At 33.3% G+C, this 21,113-nt stretch overlaps 2 protein-coding genes across 3 annotated transcripts in view; both read left to right on the forward strand.

Moving 5' to 3' along the window:
• Positions 1 to 2,065: 2,065 nt before the first annotated feature.
• Positions 2,066 to 12,700, forward strand: LOC110805112 (plant intracellular Ras-group-related LRR protein 6). The gene is made up of 3 exons (XM_022010732.2): positions 2,066 to 2,567; positions 6,070 to 6,239; positions 11,586 to 12,700. The coding sequence occupies exons 1-3, from the start codon at positions 2,259 to 2,261 to the stop codon at positions 12,283 to 12,285; spliced, it is 1,179 nt and encodes a 392-aa protein (XP_021866424.1). The 5' UTR covers positions 2,066 to 2,258; the 3' UTR covers positions 12,286 to 12,700.
• Positions 12,701 to 13,878: 1,178 nt separating this feature from the next.
• LOC110805105 (choline monooxygenase, chloroplastic-like) overlaps positions 13,879 to 21,113 on the forward strand; it is a 29,692-nt gene continuing 22,457 nt past the window's right edge. For both annotated transcript variants that reach the window (XM_022010721.2, XM_022010722.2), the window contains exon 1: positions 13,879 to 14,235. In XM_022010721.2, coding sequence (XP_021866413.2) covers positions 13,932 to 14,235 — 304 coding nt within the window. In that variant the 5' untranslated portion in view covers positions 13,879 to 13,931. The remainder of the gene's footprint in view (positions 14,236 to 21,113) is intronic.

Raw genomic sequence — 21,113 nt, forward strand, 5'->3', positions numbered from 1 at the left:
TTATAAAGACATTTGCGACGGTTGTTCCCGTCTATGTTTGGTCGTTAACCCCGTCGTAAAGGGCTTTTGCGACGGGATTTTTGAGCCGTTGTAATTAGATTGTCGTTAAAGATACAATTCTTGTAGTGGTTAGACCATATCAGACTAGAAAAAAGCGAAAAACACTCCCAAAAAATATTCAATATTTCAAATCAGACAAGCTCATATCAACTTAGAATACACCAAAAATTTAAAAAGCAGACCAGATCAGGTGAAGAAAATATAAAGTACCACCCACCAAGATTTGCGGGCAACCGTCCAATTTTGTGCGGTGAAAAATTGTGAAATAATATGTTTCTTTAAAATATTCAACGTCTCAAACTTTATATAACTAGTTGACTTTTTCTATGTCTTGATAACCAAGACAAAAACAATTGAACACAAGGAAATTAATACCCTTAGCCACCTTTCTCTAGTCCGCCCCCCAAAATCGCTACATTTTATAAAATGGTTCACATGAAATTTTAATTATTAAAAGTAATCTTTTCTTGTTTTATACTTTCTCCATTAAGCTTACATCTTTATTTATTTATTTATTATAATAGTATTTTAAAATGTACACAAATATCTGTCAAAAAAAAAGTGTACACAAATAAAAATTATAAACATTAATTAAGTTAAAAAACATATAAAAACAAATATAACAATACTAAAAAAAGTAATGTTTCTTTTAACGTATACTCTATAAAAAGATAACAACACGGTTTTAATATTTTGAACACATAACTAGAAAATGGATTGAATCAAAAAGAAAAGGAAACGCTTTAAAGACGATGATTCATTACCTAAATCATCAAATCTATAACCTTATTCGATATTTAACTAGCTCAGCTCAAACTCAATCCAAAAAGCTTCTGAGTCATCAGTTCATCACCACAATTAATGGTACTCCGTATACATTAATTACCTTATCTATACCTAGTATTTAAAAAGGAACACCATAGATTATTAGAAGTCATGTGACATCCCATTATTAGAAGTCATGTGACATCTCTCCTTTCATCCATCATTTTGTTTTTCTTGTTTTTTCCAATTTTTCTTTATTGTTTCTATGATTTACAACTTCTAATGCCTCTTCCACTCCATTTTACTTATGCAACATCAAATTATTAATAGTCTAATATACTCATTATTTTCTTCCACTCCACCCCTTTAACATCCAATATTTATTCAACATATAATTTTTATATTTTTCCAACCTTCAAATTGCACCTCTATTTAATTCATATATTACCAAAAAATCAGAAGTACTCACTAATTAAAACTTCAAAAGACATCTGAACAACCACTATACAACGGCCCGTTCTATGAACGGGCTCAAAAGCTAGTTTGAACAATTAGATTGTCACCATTACAATCAATATTTTAATTAATATTTTGAGCACGTAACTAAAAAAATGGATTGAATAAAAAATCACAAACAGTTTAAAGATAATGATTCATTACCTAAATCATCAAATTTATAACCTTATTCGGTATTTAACAAGCTCAACTCAAACTCAATCCAAAAAGCTTATGAGTCATCAATTCATCACCTAAATATGAACCTAGACCACATCGTGCAATTACCTTATTCGGACGATTATATTGCCATGTTTTCTTCATCTGTTCTGATCTGATATATTATCTATTTTTTAGTCTGGAGAAATCTGGTCTGGTCTGGTATGATCTGATCTATTTAGTTTATGATTTGACGTGATTTGAATGTTATCCATGAGTGTGTTTCTAACCTATTATGTTCTGATTTGATATTTTTTTTTGATCTGATCTAATAAGCAATAATTTTTGAATGTTATCCATGAGTGTGTTTCTAACCTATTATGTTCTGATTTGATATTTTTTTTTGATCTGATCTAATAAGCAATAATTTTCGAAACGGGCAGTTAAAAAATAAAACCCTAAAAGCAAAAAAAAAATAGTACTACTCCGTATATCCTTTTGTACTTCTCTTTGCTTTTTCCCATACGGCTCAAACGTCAACACCACGTGTCTATAAATAAATCTATCCCTTTGTTTTTTCTCCGTACATTGTTCCATATATAGCCATTGCTCTCCCTTTTCTACTCTTTAACTCTCATTTCTTCTTTAACACCCATTATTTCTCTTTCCAAAAATAAAAAAAACTAAAAAAATATCATCATTTTTCTTACTTTCTTTCTCAAAGTTTCACTCTTGTGAATAAATTGTGTGATTAAAGAGTGATTAATTAGAGCATAATCATGATGTATGAAAGGCGATTCGATGGGAGAAACAATCACTTGATCAATAATCTTACTATTAATAGTAATAATACTATTAGTAATAATATTAATCATGGGAAGATTACTATGAAGGATTCAAAAAGATCAAGATCATCATCAACAACTAACAATAATAATAATAATAATCATAATAATTCAAATGATCATCATCAAGAAGAAAGGCTTGAGATTGTTGATTTAAGTGGAAAATCTCTTGATTCTCTCCCTAATCCTTCTATTAATCTTGCCTCCATTTGCAAACTTGATCTTTCCAACAATAATCTTGAGGTATGTTTTCTCTTCTTCTACATTTTCCTTTTTTTATTTTTATGTTAAATTATGTGATTATTAGTATTAATTTATTTATCGTTTAGTTAATTGTTTGTTTAAATTGATTGTATATATAATTAGTTGTTTGGGTTTGGATTTATTGGTATACTACTTTGAAATGTCTGTAAAAATTAAACCAGTGCAATCTGAAAAGAAGATTTTATAGTTAGCCTATAATGCATCATGCATGTGAAGAAATTCATTTCAAGTATTAATGATTAAAGATATTTGCTAACGTGAAAGTCAAAACGTTACAACTAGAAGAAAACAGAGGAAATATTTTGATATTATAGTGTAGGATCACTTGTACAGTTGTATTTCATCCGAAAAGATGATTCAAATTGTCACCGCGTATAAGAGTATTAATAATAAAATTATAGGAATAAAATATATATGGAAATTGTAAACGGGAGAAGAAGCCAACTTAATATTAGTGAAAAGAAAATGCTAAATTGACATAGAAAATGACAATTTGCTTATCGTGTTAAGTGATAAGCTTATCAACCTCCCACCTCTTTTCACTTATTTTAAGTTTTTAACCATTTGCTTACCAAAGACCCGTTTTAAAACTTGATTATTCAATTTAGATGGAGACAAAAACATTGGTGGTTATGTTTATTTCGTTTTAAATTGGTTTTATAATTTAAAGTGTTGGCAATTTGGCGATTTGTAAAATATAATTTTAATCAAGAGAAATGCAACTTTTTGTTATGTTTTATTGTGAGTTAACTAGCTAGTTTAAACATAAAATTTGGAGAATTTATTGGAATATATGATGACATAACAAGAATTAATAAAAATAAATTAATTTTACTCCAACAAATTGTCTTATTTTTTTTTTTGTCAATTTAGCATTTTAAATGTTGATTTGAATAAAATTAATTTTATTTTAAAGTATGAGACTTGACATCTTTTGAATGCCACATGTCACTTCCCTCCTAACAAAGTATATACATAGGAGATTAGTCCTTAAATACAAACATAGTTTGTGATAAGATGGAAAGAATTTCATGTTATTATGGAAATCATTTCATAATAATTATCCGTAGAGCTGGCAAAAATTGACCCAACCCACCAACCCAACCCGAACCCAACCCAATAATAAAGGGTTGGGTCAAGATTTTCAACCCGTTTAATTAAATGGGTCAACCCAACCCAACCCGTTTAATTAAATGGGTTGGGTCAGGTTGAAATTTTCAACCCGAAAACAACCCGTCTAACCCGTTTAAGTGCAAACAAGTATGTAATATATATATGTATAATGTGATTTGAAAGATTTTATTTCTCATTTTCCCTTCAACATTGAATAATTATTTGACGTTTTGATTCATGTCAAATACATATTGAAAAATTACTTTTTGCAATGAGATATGCCATAACAAAATCACCTCGCAATTCTATAATCAAATCAATTTATAATTAAAAGTGGGAAAAAAAAATTAAACGGGTCAACTTCAGGTCAACCCGTTTATAGTTGGGTTGGGTTGGGTTGAAAATCTCAACCCGTTTAATTAAACAGGTCGGGTTGGGTTGGGAAAATCTCAACCCGTTTATAAATGGGTCAACCTGATTTCGACCCAACCCAACCCATTGCCAGCTCTAATTATCCGTTTATAAACACTATTATGTTATCCGTTTCAAAATAGTTACACAAAACTTTGACTTTTACATTTACCAATATATAACTTTGACCATCAATATTTATACTTATGTAAAAAGAAAATTACTTCGTATGAGGCACATGTCAAAAAGAAAAAAAAGAAATTACTTCGTATAAAAAGTTAATATTTAATACTTCATTGCTACAAATCCATACTAACATTTTACATAATAATATTTGTTTAATTTATTAGTAGAAAGTGTTCGATTCACCTGAATTTCACTTATTTTTTCTGAATTTATCTTATCTGAACTTATTTAAACTTATCTAAACTTATACTTCCTCTGTCTTTTAATACTCGCAACGTTTGGACTTTTGCCACTATTCATATAATCTACTTTGACTATTCGTACTGTTTTTATATAAGATAAAACATAGTCATGTGGGATCTTATTAGATTCGTCTCAATATGTATTTTCAAAATATCAACTTTTTATAATTTTTGCATAAAGAGAATTTAAGATATAAATGATCAAAGTTGTGCATTGGCATGCGTGAAACTAACAAACGTTGCGAGTATTAAAAGACGGAAGAAATACATATTTAAACTTATTTTTCATGAAATAAGTGAAAATAATGTGAACAGAGCAGAGCTTTAAGACCCATCTACTACCAAGTACCAACCCAAAAAAAAGTTAAGTTATAAATGTTTTCTTAAATGAACCTTTGATCTCAAAAATCTAAAAGTAAAATTGTAATACAAGGTCACAAAGTGACGATTGTCACCATCTAGAAAGTAGCTAGAATGGAACCACTTCTTGGAGTTTAATTAATTTGATCAACCTTCAAATTTAAAGTCTGACTACGATTGCTATTTATATCATATCCAAGTAATTAAAAGGATGTCACCATTTGTCTATCTATCCCTTTTTCAAATTTAACACACTCGTATATACTTTGGAATTTTGATTTCTTTACTCGTACAATTTTTTTGACTTTTAATCTTTGGAATTTAACACACTCGTATATTCTTTGGAAATTTGATTTCTTTACTCGTACATTTTTTTGACTTTTAATCCATAGAAATTTCGTCCATTCGATTTTTTTTTCTTTCTTTTTTGACGGTACACATACGTTATTGTACATTTATTTTTATCAAATATCTGCATTTTTGTATCAATAAAATTATAAAAATTTAATATTCTTAAAATACTGATTGAAATGAATGAAATAAAACATACGTGACTATAATTTTAATCTTATATATTAGGAATAAATTAATATATTTTCTTAAATTCTAAATAGTTGAAAGATTTAAAATATGGAAAACATTATGAAAGGGAAGAACGTAGTTTCCATTTTGCAAAAGAAATGAATGGTTTATTTGATAGATCAATGGTTGAGAAACTAGAATTTCTTTTTGTATTAGCTTAGGTGACGATTGTCTTAATTAAATTAGAAAATATGTGAAAAGAAGAATAGTAACCACAAATTTTAATTTGAAGGTAGTGTATATTAAATATTTTACATCGAAGCAAAAGTTAACCCATATAATGTAAAATTTTTCATTTTATTAAAAATTATTCTTTTAAAATCACTAATAATTCATAAAGGAAACCATTTAACCCTTTAAAATGATTATCCATCAATTTTTGTTCATAATGTAAAAGTTAATCAAAACATGATAAAAGTCACAATAAACTGAATAAAAGTTATTCTGGTGTACAATAAATCTATTGTACCGCATTGTGCGTGCAAAAACTTTTGATAGTTAATTATATTACTCCGTAGTTTATAATTATGATCGATTATACTTGGTTAAAAACTTAATTACAATCTATAAAATGGTTAATTTTACAGAATATCCCAGAATCAATGATAGCAAGATTGCTGAATGTAGTAGTGTTGGATGTACACTCAAATCAACTCACTTCTTTACCCAATTCAATTGGATGTTTATCGAGACTCAAGATCTTAAATGTTTCAGGAAACCTTCTTAGTTCGATCCCCAGAACTATCGAGAATTGCAGGTATTTTTCCCCACTAATTTACTCTATTTTTCGTTTATTTCTCAATTAATTATTACGGAGTATTTCTTAATGATCATTAAATTACAAATTTCCCTAATTCTTAAGTGCAATGTTATAGCAGTAGAATAAATTAATGTCGTTGAAACAAATTTAATGGTACTCTTATTTTTGTACATTTGAGTCAAGTGTCACGCATGAGCTCTGCTCATAAACAAATTTAAGTCACAAGTTCGAATCCGTCCTCATTTACAAATTGCATTGTCCTGCTAGCCAAAAAAAAAAAAACCAATTTAGGTTTATGTACTTGTATCTAGATTTATCCGCATGCAAATTGTGTACTATGACGTTAAAAAAAAAAAATATTGATTTCAAACGTTAAACATGGTAGCGCATACTCCCTCCGTATTTTTTTAAGAGATACACTTGCCTTTTCCGGCCGTATTTATTTAAGAGATACACTTGCCATTTTTAGTAACTTATCAACCCCACCATCCAATTAAATAATACATCTAATATACCCTATCACCCACCATCCTATTAAACAAATATTTTCATAAACCCACCCCACCCTCCACCCACCAAAATGACATGGTCCCCACATATTTAATTATTAAAATATCTATCCAACCCCACTTGCTTTATTATTTTATTTCATTCAATTATTCTTCTTAATACCCGTGCCCGACCAAGTGTATCTCTTAAAAAAATACGGAGGGAGTACAAAATACAAGTAAAAATTACGGAGTATTGCGTATGCTCTGTTCTGTTCAACCTATTTTAACTGATTTCAGACAAAATAAGTTTAGATAAGTTCATATATGTTCAGATTATTTTAGTTAACATAAGTTTAGAAAAAATAAGTTTTTTTCATACATTTAACACACAAATAAGTTTATTGCAGATAAAATACTTTGTATATAAGTTTTTTCATACACAGATAAGTTAATATTAGTTCAGATAGGTTTAGGTTCAGATGATACAAGTTCAGATAAAATAAGTTAAATACAAGAGTCGTAGTCCCTAATTGTTAATGATCTCAAAAACTTAGAGATTCCGTAGTACTTCCTCCGTTCCGCAATAGATGCATCGTTTCTCTTTTGGACAATATTCATTAACTAACTTTGACAATTATTCTTTCACATTATGTAAAAACAAACATAGTCAAGTGAAATCTTGTTAAATTCTTATTAATGTGAGGATTTCAAATATCAATTTTTTTTTTTATAATTTTTTTACTTACACGCGCGCAATTAAAGATATTATTGTTCAAAGAAGTATGTTGGGATACGTGAAAAAAGAAATTAAATGATGCATCTATTGCGAAACGGAGGTAGTACTAATTAATGATCTCAAAAATTACTCCCTCCGTCTCTTTTTGTTCTTTATGTTTTCCTTTTTGGGTATTTCAAAATGTTTTTTATATTTCCTTTTATATTATCACATAAATGACTTAGTATTCTATCAAAATTTGTGTCAAATTATTATTTTAACCAATTAAATTTATTGGGTCATTTAATCTCTCACACTTTTTCACAGGGACATTAAATTTTTCTCATTTCCCAATATCAGATTTTTGATAAAAGTGAAAACATTGTAAATCATCTTGTTTAAATAAAAAAATTGAGGAATCCCGATGCAAATTAATTAATCGTTAAAACGCGTAAAAAATACCAAACGTAAAGAACAAAAAGAGACGGAGAGAGTAATTTTTAACATCATTTTCTGAATATATTATGAAAAGGAAATGTATGAATAATTTATGAAGTATTTTTTTATACAAAAAAACCCTTCATTCGTTTAATAAAAGCCAGCAAACTAATATCAATGTCCAACAAGAACTTTCTTGATGTCTACTTGCCGTTAGTTGTAAGATATTATTTGTATGATTATAATTGACATTAGTCGTTAATCAATTATCAATAACGATAAAATCTTAATTATGCCATTGCTTAATTAATAAGTTGTATTTTTTGTCCTACCAACTAATTAAGTTACTTGCACATGCAAATTACGTACCTATACTACTCCGTAAGAGCATCTTCAATGGTAAGCTAATTTGACAATTAGCTTGTTATGCCACATAAGATTTCAAGCTATTTCATTGTCTAGCTAATTTTTGCTCCAATGACTAGCAACTAGCTTGTTATTTAAATTGGTCCCATTTGGCCCACTTGTCAATTAATTAATTGACAACATTTGGTAGCTAGTTGTCAAGCAAATTAGCTTGTTTAAGCTAATTTGCTTGGCCAAACTAATTTATTATTTTCACTCCAATGGTCTAGCTATTAGCCTGAAACTTTTATAAATTTCAAGCTAGTCCCTAGCTACAACCATTGGAGATGCTCTAATTCCGTATACCATTAATTAAATTTAATTAAGTATTTTGTTGTACATTGTCCCAACTCCGAAGGGATACGTATAAGCACATACGGAGTAGTATATTTTTCATATTATATGATTCGGTGTATAAAATTTATAAATATCGAATATTGGGTATTGTCTACTATCATTAAGAATTTATACTACCCAAATCCTCTTAAGACTACGTTTAAAGTTTAATTTAATCTCATTAATGCAAATTATTATAAAAGACCGTTTGACAGTTGGATAATTGTCAGACATTATGCAACTCATCCACATACCAAATACCAGACCACTTATATCCACCTAACACGTTATCGAGTATGATCCGACAATTAAATAAGTATAAGGCGGTCTGATAATTAATTAATTAGTGCTAGTAATATACAGAACATGACAATATGACATAGTAATTAGTAAGTATCTTGTACAATTGATTTTGTGTACTCCGTATCTATTTCTCGTATTATTATACGTACGTACTCCTTGATTAGGGTTGACCAAGAAAACTATTCATAGAAATACCTTACCAATTAAACAAGATATTGTGGTGGATTGACTAGAATAAAATTCAAGTGTAATTGAAAATGTCCACGTCAATCTTTTGTGGCTGCCTTATACTATGTAGTATGTACGACAACTAGGTATTTTTTAATCGTATATCGTATGAAGTAATCAAATACAGGATTGCACGATTAATGCTTGATTTTGATTAAATCTTGTCATTAAGGTGTTGATTACTATCATTAGTGCTAATCCATATTTGGTAGAGGGGTGGGAGAGTCCACACACAGTTTTGCCCCCATGATATTTTCTAATTAATATTAACCACCTCTTAGTTCTTTTGCTAATTAATTAATTAAGTCGGACATGTATATATATATATATATATATGATTGACCTATGTGAGATTTCGACCAGATAAGGAATATTTACCACATCTTAGTTCATTTGCTAATTAATAATTAAGTGGAGCATGCATGATTAAGTGATTAACCTATGTGAGATTTCGATTAGATAAATATTATTTACCACCGTTTAGTTCATTTGATAATTAATTAAATCGGGCCATGCATAATTGACCTATGTGAGATTTCGATCAAATATAAGAAATATTACCATCTCTTTTGTTTTTGGTACGTTTTTCTCTTTTCATGAAACCACCTTACACTTGGTCATACATTGTCTAAATACTGAGTAATAGGCATATCACATATCAGGATAAACCGTATCATAATCGAAATCTAATATATATTTTGCACACACCATTGATTATAAGAATTATATTTTTCTTTAAAGATAATATCAATGACCTACAATTACTATTCCTCTTGAATAATTCAACCTTTATCCAAATAAAGAAAAATCAATTAAATAAAACAGATAAGCTTAATTTGTAAGACAATACACACACATTTATCTAGGTTTAAAATGACAGATATTAGTGTTAGAAAGAAAGGTACGTACGTGATTAGGTGAGTCAAATAGTCAATCACGTTACATAGATATGTTATATTCTTTTGGTCGTGCATTATCCAAGTATCCAATCACTAAATTTCCTAATTAAATTTGTTTAAAAATGTTACAAATTAAACAATGGAAAAGTGAGAAAGCGACACGAAATGACGAATCTTAAACAGTTTTACGAGGCTAGGGGAGTAAAAGAATGAAACAATATATATAGTATGAAAGTTAACCAATTATGCATCAATTTTATGGAGGGCAGTAACTAAAAATACACTATGAAATTTTTCGTCCTGGGCGGGCCCACCTGAGGCAAAGAAAAGATCCGCCATTAACGACACCTAATTAAGCGTGTCATGTTAATTGTTTTGTTGTTGTATTATAACATGTTGGTGGTTCTTGAATCTTGACCATTGTCGTTCTTAACGTGGCCACATGATCATAATAGATCAAACAACTAGCTAATTGTACAATTAGAGTTAATGATTATATTTTGTAATTGTACGTAATTAAGAAGATTATTAGGTAGGTCGGCTGATTAAATTTCTAAACGATGTTTTAAATTTAATTTGGGGGTATGGAAATCGACAAAGGATTAGTTGTTGCTACGAAAGTGTATGTTGTCTATATGTGCTAGATTTGAGGATTTATAATGTGCTAGCTAGATTTGAGGATTTATATATAATGTGTACGGGAGAACAAGTTGGGAGATTGATACCATTTCACACTAATTTATATGTATTTAATTGATAATTCTAAGAACAAATTGAGAAATCGATATTGTTTCACACTAATTTATCATGATCGAGAATGGAATAAATGTATAATAGAAAGATCTTATTAGAATTATATAAGTTATTTTGAGCTATCGGTCATATGTGAGACTTATTACCAAATAGTTTTACAAATATTATTTGGGCTTGTAGGCAAATCAAACCATCATCTGCCTTATAACTTTATCAAGTAGCCAAATTCCATTACTAATTAATTTGTCTAAATTTAACACACTATTAATGCCCAAGTTAATTACGTTTAACCTCTTCTAAATTAGATCTTTATTGCAGCTAGATAAGGATTTACCTCGACAGTATGACTACCCCTAAAGATTAGGCCTTGTTCTTTGCACCTGGTTTGATCTAATTTTTCTAGTTTCTTGTCTGTTCTGATTGCCTTTTGTGAGTTTTATTTTTTCCGCCTTTTCTATTATGTTCTAGTCTGATTTTTCTAATCGGATCTAATAAGCAATAAGAATAAGGTGAAGAGAACAAAACCTAATACTGAATAGCTTAATTTCTAGTTAGCTTTGAATTGTTTGAACTCACCCGGCCATTGTGCCATAGTTAGAAGGTTAATTAAGATTCTAGCATGTTTTTATTTTACTAATTGTGTATTTTTCTTTGTGAATTGAGTACAATTTCTTTAAATTACTTACCCTAATTAGGGTTAGGGTAATATTTCTATATATGTATATTTTAGATTGTAATTAATAACTCTTTTATCCCTTGTTGCATGTACATGCAGATTACTAGAAGAACTAAACGCCAACTTCAACAAACTCACATTTTTACCGGACACAATTGGCTTTGAACTCCAAAACCTCAAGAAACTCTCAGTAAACTCCAACAAGATCGCCTTCCTACCCTTGTCAATATGCCATGCAACGGCGTTACGCGTCCTCGACGTACGTCTAAACTGCCTCCGCGCGCTACCGGAAGACATGGAAAACCTAATTAACCTCGAAGTCCTCAACGCGAGCCAGAACTTCCAGTACCTCGTCGAACTACCCTACTCGATAGGCTTAATAATGTCGCTCGTGGAACTCGACGTGAGCTACAACAAGCTTTCGGAACTTCCAACGTCGCTAGGGTGTCTTCGGAAACTTCAGAAACTTAGGGTTGAAGGAAACCCTTTGCTTTCACCACCTTTGGAAGTAATTGAGCTAGGGTTACATGCTGTTAGGCAATATATGAGTGAGAAAATTAATGGTTATCATAATAAAGATTCTAAAAAGAGGTCTTGGTTTAAGAACCTTAAGAAGTATGCTACTTTTAGTCATGGTAATGGGAATGCAACTCCTGGTAGAAGGTCAAACTATGAAGTCGGCCCACGAGGGCTCGTGTTACCGGAGTATCGCGCCATCGATGCTCTTGCTTCGCCGAGGATCTTCTCTCCGAAAAGGTTTTTCTCTTCACCTCGCAACTACTTCTCCAAGTTACATTAAGGTTCTGTTTGGTTTGGTACGGTGTAAAATTAACGTTTTCGATCATCAAAGTATTTTGCCGGATCTGAGGTGTCATGAATTTGGAAATGTACTGTATGATCGTCGCAACACATGTCAAAGGCTCATTAGTCATTACGAGATGACTTAAGTACATTATTGCTCTTTATGACTCTCGATAAAGAAGGTTCTAGTTCCAAAGGTCCAATAATACAATGTATATACATATAGGGGTTTGGAAGCCTTAATTATATATGCAAGATTTTGTGGTTTGTTGCTCGATAATACAAATGAGGGAGTGAGAGTGCCAGAGTGCATGGGAGTGTTTAATTATCACCCTTAGCTTTTTAATGGGAATTATACATTAGCATGTATGGAAGAAACATACAAATAAATAACTTTTTATAAGTTTTGTGCATATGTGTGGTGTGCAATAATTGGCTGTGTGCGTTTGTAGTATGTAAGGAGTACTACATAGATGTGTCACTCACTAATACTTTTCAAGGATTTAACTTTTGTTTTCTTCAATTGTGTAGTATTCTTCTTTTTAATATTATCTACAGAATTTAATATTTATGTATGTTTTTTTGAAATACATTAAACGTGCGAAAAAGAAACGTACTTAAAATATGAATCTGAAGTAAAAGTAGCAAAGGTCGGTCATTTATTGATTATCGCTATCCGTGTTAAAGTGTGCGTCAAATTTACCTGATCACGACCAACCTTGCGAATGTCACATGCAGTGAAAACTTTTCCTTACCACCTATAACAGGCATAACTTTAACATCCATACCTACCCACTACCCGCCAATGTCATAAACGTATCTGCTCCAGATCCAATTGAGACGAATGCAGTGCAGAATCTGCAAAATTATACTCACTTGTCAACTAGCCTACTGCCTAATTATGTTATAAGCATATGCAAACATGTAGTGACCTACCTACTCGAGAGGTTGTAAGTAAGACCCATAATCTTGCTCAGCAAGAGAGAAGGGGCCTTAGTCCCTAGTTTTGTTTGCTATAGCCGTAAAAAAAACAAAAAAACATAGTGATCGAGTTGTGCGCAGTTTAGACCACAGATTCTAATTTTAATGTGGACACGACAGGTCACATCATTAGTTGATTATGTGACACGTCATATTATTTAAGTTGAGCCAATCAATAAGCTCTTAGACTAGTGGTTCAGACCGAATACCTGTGTTGGCTGTGTATATTATGTCTCAGGTTCGAATCCCATTCCCAACAAAAAAAAAAAAAAACAAAAAAAAACAATTATGTTGAGCCTAATTTAATGACCAATCCATGGACTATGGACCATGGTGCACATAGAGCATGGTGCACCATGTGCACTAAAAGAACACATGTGCATAAACAAAAGAACATGACACTACGACAAAAGAACATGCAATATAATGTTTTACTTTTTTGTTATAAAAAATCACAATTTATTAAAAATATAAAAAAAAAATATGTCCATGTTCTTTTTACGTAACCAGATGTTCTTTTAATTATATACTAATGTTCTTAAGGTGCACCATGCTCTATGTGCACCATGGTCCACCTTCTAAATTGCGTTTAATGACAACTTAAGAAAATAGGCTGAAAATAATGAGCAAGCAAGAACTCAAATTCTCGCTCTCTTAATCTTGATGTCAATTACTCATAGTATTACCCAAAACCCACTTACTAATCATGTCACCTTGCAATCCTTTGGAAACAATTTCATTCCCAAAATAGAAAGATTTCCCAATCGAATTCATCAAGCACCCATTAAACTCACAAAATGTCTCTCGAATTCATCATCAATCCAATCAACCCACAAAATTGCCCATGAATTTGATCCCAATATTCCAATTGAAGAGGCTCAAACTCCACCCTGTTCATGGTATTTTGATCCCGAATTTTATTCCCATGAGATTGATCGTGTTTTCTACAGTGGATGGCGAGTTGTAGGTAATTTCTCCCACAATTTCTATCTTCTTTTTTAATACCCTTTCAATTTCTTCAATAATTGTTGCCGTTAAAAAAAATACAATAGTGATTTAGGATTGATGTTTGTCTTATTGATCATTCATGTGAAGAATAATATTTAGGATTGATTTTTGTCTTAAAATAATAATTTAGGATTGATGTTTGTGTTATTGATCATTCATAGTGAAAAATAATAATTAAGGATTGATGTTTGTCTCAAAATAATAATATTACTGTTGGTAAGAAAAATTTAAATTAAAGGGGAGAGATTACATGTAATGTGATGGTGTTTTATGGGTTTTACATGGGTGATGGGTGTTCTTATGAATTACCCAACTCTAGTTTGTATGTGGTTATATAAGGAGCCACAAGGGTGATGATTTAGATGGGATTCCATCCTAGGTTATAGGTACCACCTCCACAATCACACATTCACACATGACCGTACCAACTACACATGACCGTACCAACTAAGCTAGTTGACATCTACACCCAACTCTAGTTTATAGGTTACAGTTACTCATTTGTATTTTCCTAAAGCATGTTGTGAATTGTTGAACATATCATGACTTTCATGAGGGTGTTTTGGATGATGTCTAGGCCAAAGAGGCAAAGATGATCGATTTTTAGAACAAGGAGATTAATGCATTTGGATATTGATGAATATAATGTAAGAGAATACAAAGATGAGGAAAGTTATGTATATTCTCATTAACTTAAGCAACATTTATACAAGAAAATTACATTAACCTAATTAGGTTTAGCTAACAAACTAAGAGGATAAATAGGAAGATAAAGTAAAGACGGAAGACTAGGTAAAAGATTCCTAACAGTAAGCTACTTAAAGAAACTAAATACAAGTAGAAAATATCTAAACAATAAGCATAAGCTTTGACTTGTTATACTTTTTCTATCATGACCCGTCAAGACGGACGGTGGAAGAGAAAGTCCGATTTTGGCTAGTAGCATCTTTAGACGGCATCTAGGTAGTGGCTTAGTTAAGGCGTCAACCAACTGATCATCATTAGCGACGACTGTGACTCGTAAAATTCCGGCTTGGACTCGTTCTCTAATAAAATGACAGTCCACACCAAGATGCTTCATACGAGATTGAAATACTGGATTTGCACTTAGTTTTGTAGCACCAATATTATCGCAATATATGACAGGCATATTTGGACTTGGTAATTTTAATTCATGCATAAGATGACTGCCCCAATCTAGTACGGCTGCAGTTTGTGCAACACACCTATATTCGGCCTCGGTGGATGATCTTGCTACTTATTTTTGTTTCTTGGAACTCCATGAGATAGGATTTTTACCTAAGTAAACAATATAGCCACCAGTAGAAACACAATCATCTCGATCACCCGCCCAATCGACATCGGAGAAGGCATGAAGATGAAGAGGGGAGGCAGAGTATATGTTAAGGCCGACTGGCCGAGATCAATTGAGCCATGGAGATATCGGAGGAGATGCTTCAAGGCTTGGTAATGCACGGTGGTCGGTTTGTGCATGAATTGAGATAGCTTGTTGACTGCAAAAGCAACATCATTGCGAGTAAGAGATAAATATTGGAGGCCACCAACCAACATTCAATATTCAATTGGATTATCAAGAGTAGTTCCTGCACCCAAAGTCAATTTGACGTTGAGATCAAGAGGAGAGCTAACAGGCTTGCAGTAGACATTTGTGCTCTATCAAGGAGGTCCATTATGTATTTCCTTTGAGATAGTAGGAATAAACCATGGGAGCACTGTTGGACTTCAACACTCAAGAAACAATCAAGGTCACCAAGGTCTTTGAGTGAGAACCTATTTGCAAGCCCAATGATAAAGTCGGATACACTTAAAGAATATGGCCCTGTAATTATTATGTCATCAACATAAACAAGTACAGATACGCTTAAAGAACATGGCCCTGTAATTATTATGTCATCAACATAAACAAGTACATAAATAGGAGAATTAATGCCATGTGTAAAGAATAAAGATGTATCCATAACTGAATTTGTGAAGCCAACTTCGAGAAGGTAAGTGCGGAATTCGGTATACCAAGCACAAGGTGCTTGTTTTAGACCATAGATGGCCTTTCGAAGGTGACATACATGATGAGGATTTTGTGCATCGACAAATCCGTGGGGTTGAACCATAAAAACATCTTCGGTGAGTGTGCCTTGGAGGAAAACGTCATTAATGTCGAGTTATCGCAATCACCATCCATTTGTGGTTGCAAGAAATAGTATTAGATGAACAGTTGATGGTTTAATTACTGGGCTGAATGTCTCGAAATAATCAAGTCCGGGACGTTGATGAAATCCTTTTGCAACAGACGGGCTTTTGCCGTTCAACTTTTTCATCTTTTGTGTATTTAACACGAAAGACCTACGTTACTCCGACACTTCATCGGACGGCTGGTGTCGGTGTCGACACGACCCGACCCGCGACACGACACACGACACGTGTCCGGGGAGGTGTCGACACCGGTGTCGGAAAAGAGTCCGAAATGCAGTGTCGAAATCGGAAGCAGAAAAAAAATTGAGTAAAAAAATTCAAATTCGAAACTCTAGATCTAGAAATTGAAGGCCGAGGAAGACGAGAGAAGAAAAAACACATTGGGGCTTTTATTGTAGATGAAAAATCGTGCGTACTATACTCTTCTATCTTTGATTTCACTCATGTTTCAGAATCATCCATGGTTTCCGGCGGTCTTCATCCTCTGTTTTGCGTTGAAGGAGTTTTCTGTTTAGTGTTGGTGGAGTGGTGGGCGTGGTTTACTGACTTATTGGGCTTTGCTCCTTTTTCTTTTCTTTTTTACCTTTAATAAAAATAAAGACCTAAGGTGTGGGTCTGTCAGGAGTATGTGGGAAGAGGGAACAGAATAACAAACCCACGTGATATCATTTATTCATTTCAGCTTTTTTATATTTATTTATTTATTATATGTTTACTTTTTGAGGGATTATATAATGACTTTTCAACTCTTTCACGACCTTTTATCTTATTTTGTTATTTTTATTTTAATTTTATTATTTATTAATATTTTAATCTTTATTTTATTATTAATTTAATAATTATTTTAAAACTTTTACAAAAAGTGTCGCTATTTTTTATCGACACTTTGTCTAAGAGCCGTGTCTAAAACACAAGTCAAGACACTCCTTTGACCGTGTCGGAGTGTCTGCAAATATTTGGATCGGGGTGTCGGATACTCCGACACCTTGTCGGACACGACACCGACACTCGTGTTTGAGTAACATAGCGAAAGACCCATTTGCAACCAACCGAAGTTTGAGCTGAAGAAGGTGGAACAAGCTCCCACGTACCATTGTCAATGAGAGACTGGTATTGCATTTCCATAGCAGCTTTCCAAGATGTGTCAAATAAAGCTTGTTTGACAGTTTTTGGTTTCAGTTGGTTGAACTTGGGATTAAGGTTCAGTTTGTTAATTGGCTTAAAGATATTATTCGTCGCTCCTGTAGTTATGGTGCGAGGTGGAGGAGGTGGTGGGGTTGGTATAGGTGTTTCTGGATGTGGCGTAGGTGTAGGGGATGTTTGTGGGGATGGGGCTGCTGCAGTTTGTGTAAGTGGCTGGTGGAAGACAATTGGTGATGGGGGAGTGATGGGAGGTTGCTGCATTGGTTGAGGAGTTTGTGTTACAGTAGTAGCAAGTTCAAATGAACACCATTCATCTAAAGTGTCATCAGTAACGGGGGCGGAAGCATGAGTTTTAGAAAATGGATATGTGTCTTCCACAAACCTTACATGCCTAGAAGAGTAAATGCAGTGAGAAGATGGATCAAGACATAAATAAGCATGCTGTGTAGGTGAATAGCCAAGAAAAATGCAAGCAATGGACTTAGGTGCAAGCTTATGAGGAGTGTATGGCCTTAGCTGAGGGTAGCATAGACAACCAAAATTGTGAAGGTGAGTGTACTTAGAAGGTGTCCCAAATAACTTATGATACGGAGATTGATTATGTATAGTTGGAGTAGGCATCCTATTAATTAGATAAAAAGAAGTAAGAATGGCATGAAAGCAATACTTAAGGGGTATTGATGCATGAGCGAGGAGTGCCAAACTTGTTTTGACAATGAGTCTATGACGACGCTCGGCAAACCCGTTGTGTTCGGGTGTGTGGGGCGGCGACGTCAGATGAGTAATGCCATTAGAAGCAAGATATGCAACAAGTTTTTCATATTCACCACCATTGTCTTTAAACTTAGGAAAGATTATAGCAAGTTTTCCAAGGCTTTAAGCTTAGGAAAGATTATAGCAGTGTCCGATCTATTTTTAATAGGATATAGCCACACATAGTTGGTGAAATGATCTACAAGTACCACATAATATTTAAAGTTATCAAATGAATAAATTGGGGAGCACCAAACATCATTGTAAATATCTTCAAGAGGGGAGGAAGTGGCAAGAGTAGATAAACAAAATGGGAGTTTGTGCCTTTTATTAATCAAACATGAATTACAATGCGAATCGGGAAAATGGGTAACTGCAAAGCTAGATAATAACTGTTTTAAATTTGAAGTGGAAGGATGACCAAAATGATGGTGCCAATCAACGTTCATGGTGATGTTGTAGATCCTAGGTTAAAAAGAAAAAAGATTGTGGCCACTCATATACTCCATCTTTAGTTGGTCCTTGGAAGAGAGTCTCCTTGTGTTAGGTTTCTTGACATAGAAGAAAGAAGATGAGAATTCAATATTGACATTATTATGATGACAAAATTGACGAATTGAAATGATATTTCTATGCATTGAGGGGACACAAAGGACATTAGATAATTTAAAAGCATGAGAGGATGTAGGGAGAAGAGTAGAACAAGTGTGTGAAATCGGAAGATCGAAGCCGTCGCCAATCATTATTTCATCTGTACCATCATACGGAAAATGGTGAGAGAGGTTTGTCAAGTCGGTAGTGACATGATGACTCGCACCACTATCTATCTACCATGCCGGATTTGCTTGAGAGGAGGAGGCTGCCTAGGCAGCGACAACATGAGCATGAGGTTGGCCATTGTTGCCAGTTCCACGTGGTGGGAGATTGCAGTAGGATGAAGCTCTTTAAAGGTGGGACAATAGGCAAGTACATGACCCCTCACATTGCACCACTGACATTTACCTTCAAAGGGTTTAAAGTTCTTGGGAGGGTGTGTCGAGTTAGGAGTTGCAGTTGTTGGAGATGGGGTGTTGTGTTTGTTGTTCCAGCGAGCGTTAGTGTAGTTTTCCGTTTCCAGAAAGGTGTAGTTTTCCGTTGCTGGGTGTAGTTTTCCGTTGCCGGAAAAGTCACAGATTTCTTACGAGCAACAATCATAAGTTCCTTGTTGATAAGCTTCTCATTAAGCTCTTCAAAGGATATTGGAGGGTCCCGATGACAGAATCAATGACAGATTGATAGTTTTCATCGAGCCCCTCAAGAACACGATCAGTGACTGTTAGCTATAAAATTAGAACAAATTATCTGGATATTACGTAAATATAAACTGAATAATTTGTCACGCCTTGGTCGAACCACTGCTTTAAAAGACAATTCCGCGCTACCTCCGATGCAGTAGAACACTTGCGGTTGCCCTCCAGGGTTAACACGACACCAAGGTTTGTGTGCACTCACAAACCTCGATTGGAGACCAGAATACTTGCCTAGAACAGAAGAGTGTTTGAGAGTTTGAGAGAGAATTGAGAGAACAATTTTTGTGATGTGTGTGTATGAAATACGAAAGAGGAAGTATTTATTAAGAAAAGTGTAACAATCATAAACAGCTAGTAGTGGAAGTAGTGGGCAGTTACAACGTTTAGTGGGTTGATTAATTGGGTAGTTACAACATTTAGTGGGTTGATTAATTCTTGTGACTGTTAGAATTAATCAAAACCACTTCTGACCAAAAAGAATAACCCGGCCCAAAAAACCCACCCTACGCCCGCGAACTGCATTCGCCAAGTACCAAGGCCCACGGCCCGAGCCCGCCCCGGCCGGCCAGCGCGCTCCACGTGTGTTTGTTTTGTGTCCACCCATGCCACTCTCATGCTTTCTTAAACAAGTGTTTCACTCAAGTCCCCAAATATAAAAAATAAATGAAGTTGGTGTTTTTCCAATGTGGGACTTTTCACATTCTCACTTTTTCTACTTTTTTCTTTTGCACTTTCACTAGGACTTCCAACAATCCCCCACAGGTCCGAAGATGAGAAGAAAAAAGAAAGAAATGAAGGAATTGAATTTTTGGGCAAAATAAACAATTGAATAAGTGTCAATGTCTTGCGACTTGAATTAACACTTAGTGACATTCAAGCTAGGATCTCTTTCCTACCAAGTGACTTTCGTTTTGAACTTAATAGGAGGTATGGAGTTGACTTCATCATTTCCGGATACCCAGTTGGCATCACAAAATCCCTCCAACGCTCCTGGAAACTTGGAGTAGTGCAATCCCTAATCCATGGTACCCCTTGGATACCTAAGCAACCGCCTCAAAGCACCCCAATGCTCATTGCTTGGGTTATGAGTGTACCTGCTCAACCTACTTACAGAATAGGCAATAGGCAATTGCAGGTCTAGTATAGTTCATAAGAAACATGACACTATCAATAATTTTAGCATACTCGCATTGACAAACAGGATCACCTTTATTTTTCTTTAAATGGATGCTTATATCATAGGGGGTCTTGATTGGATCGACATTGAATGAATCAAACTTTTTAAGAAGTTTTTCAACATAGTGAGCTTGACTAAGACATATGCCATTTGGAGTTCTAATAATTTTTACTCCCAAAATAACATCTGCCTCACCCATGTCTTTCATTTCAAAATTTGTACTCAAAAGTTCTTTTGTTTCATTCACTCGATCCAAATCAGTAC

This window comes from Spinacia oleracea, chromosome 2 (assembly GCF_020520425.1).
Source record: "Spinacia oleracea cultivar Varoflay chromosome 2, BTI_SOV_V1, whole genome shotgun sequence".
Taxonomy (NCBI): Eukaryota; Viridiplantae; Streptophyta; class Magnoliopsida; order Caryophyllales; family Amaranthaceae; genus Spinacia; species Spinacia oleracea.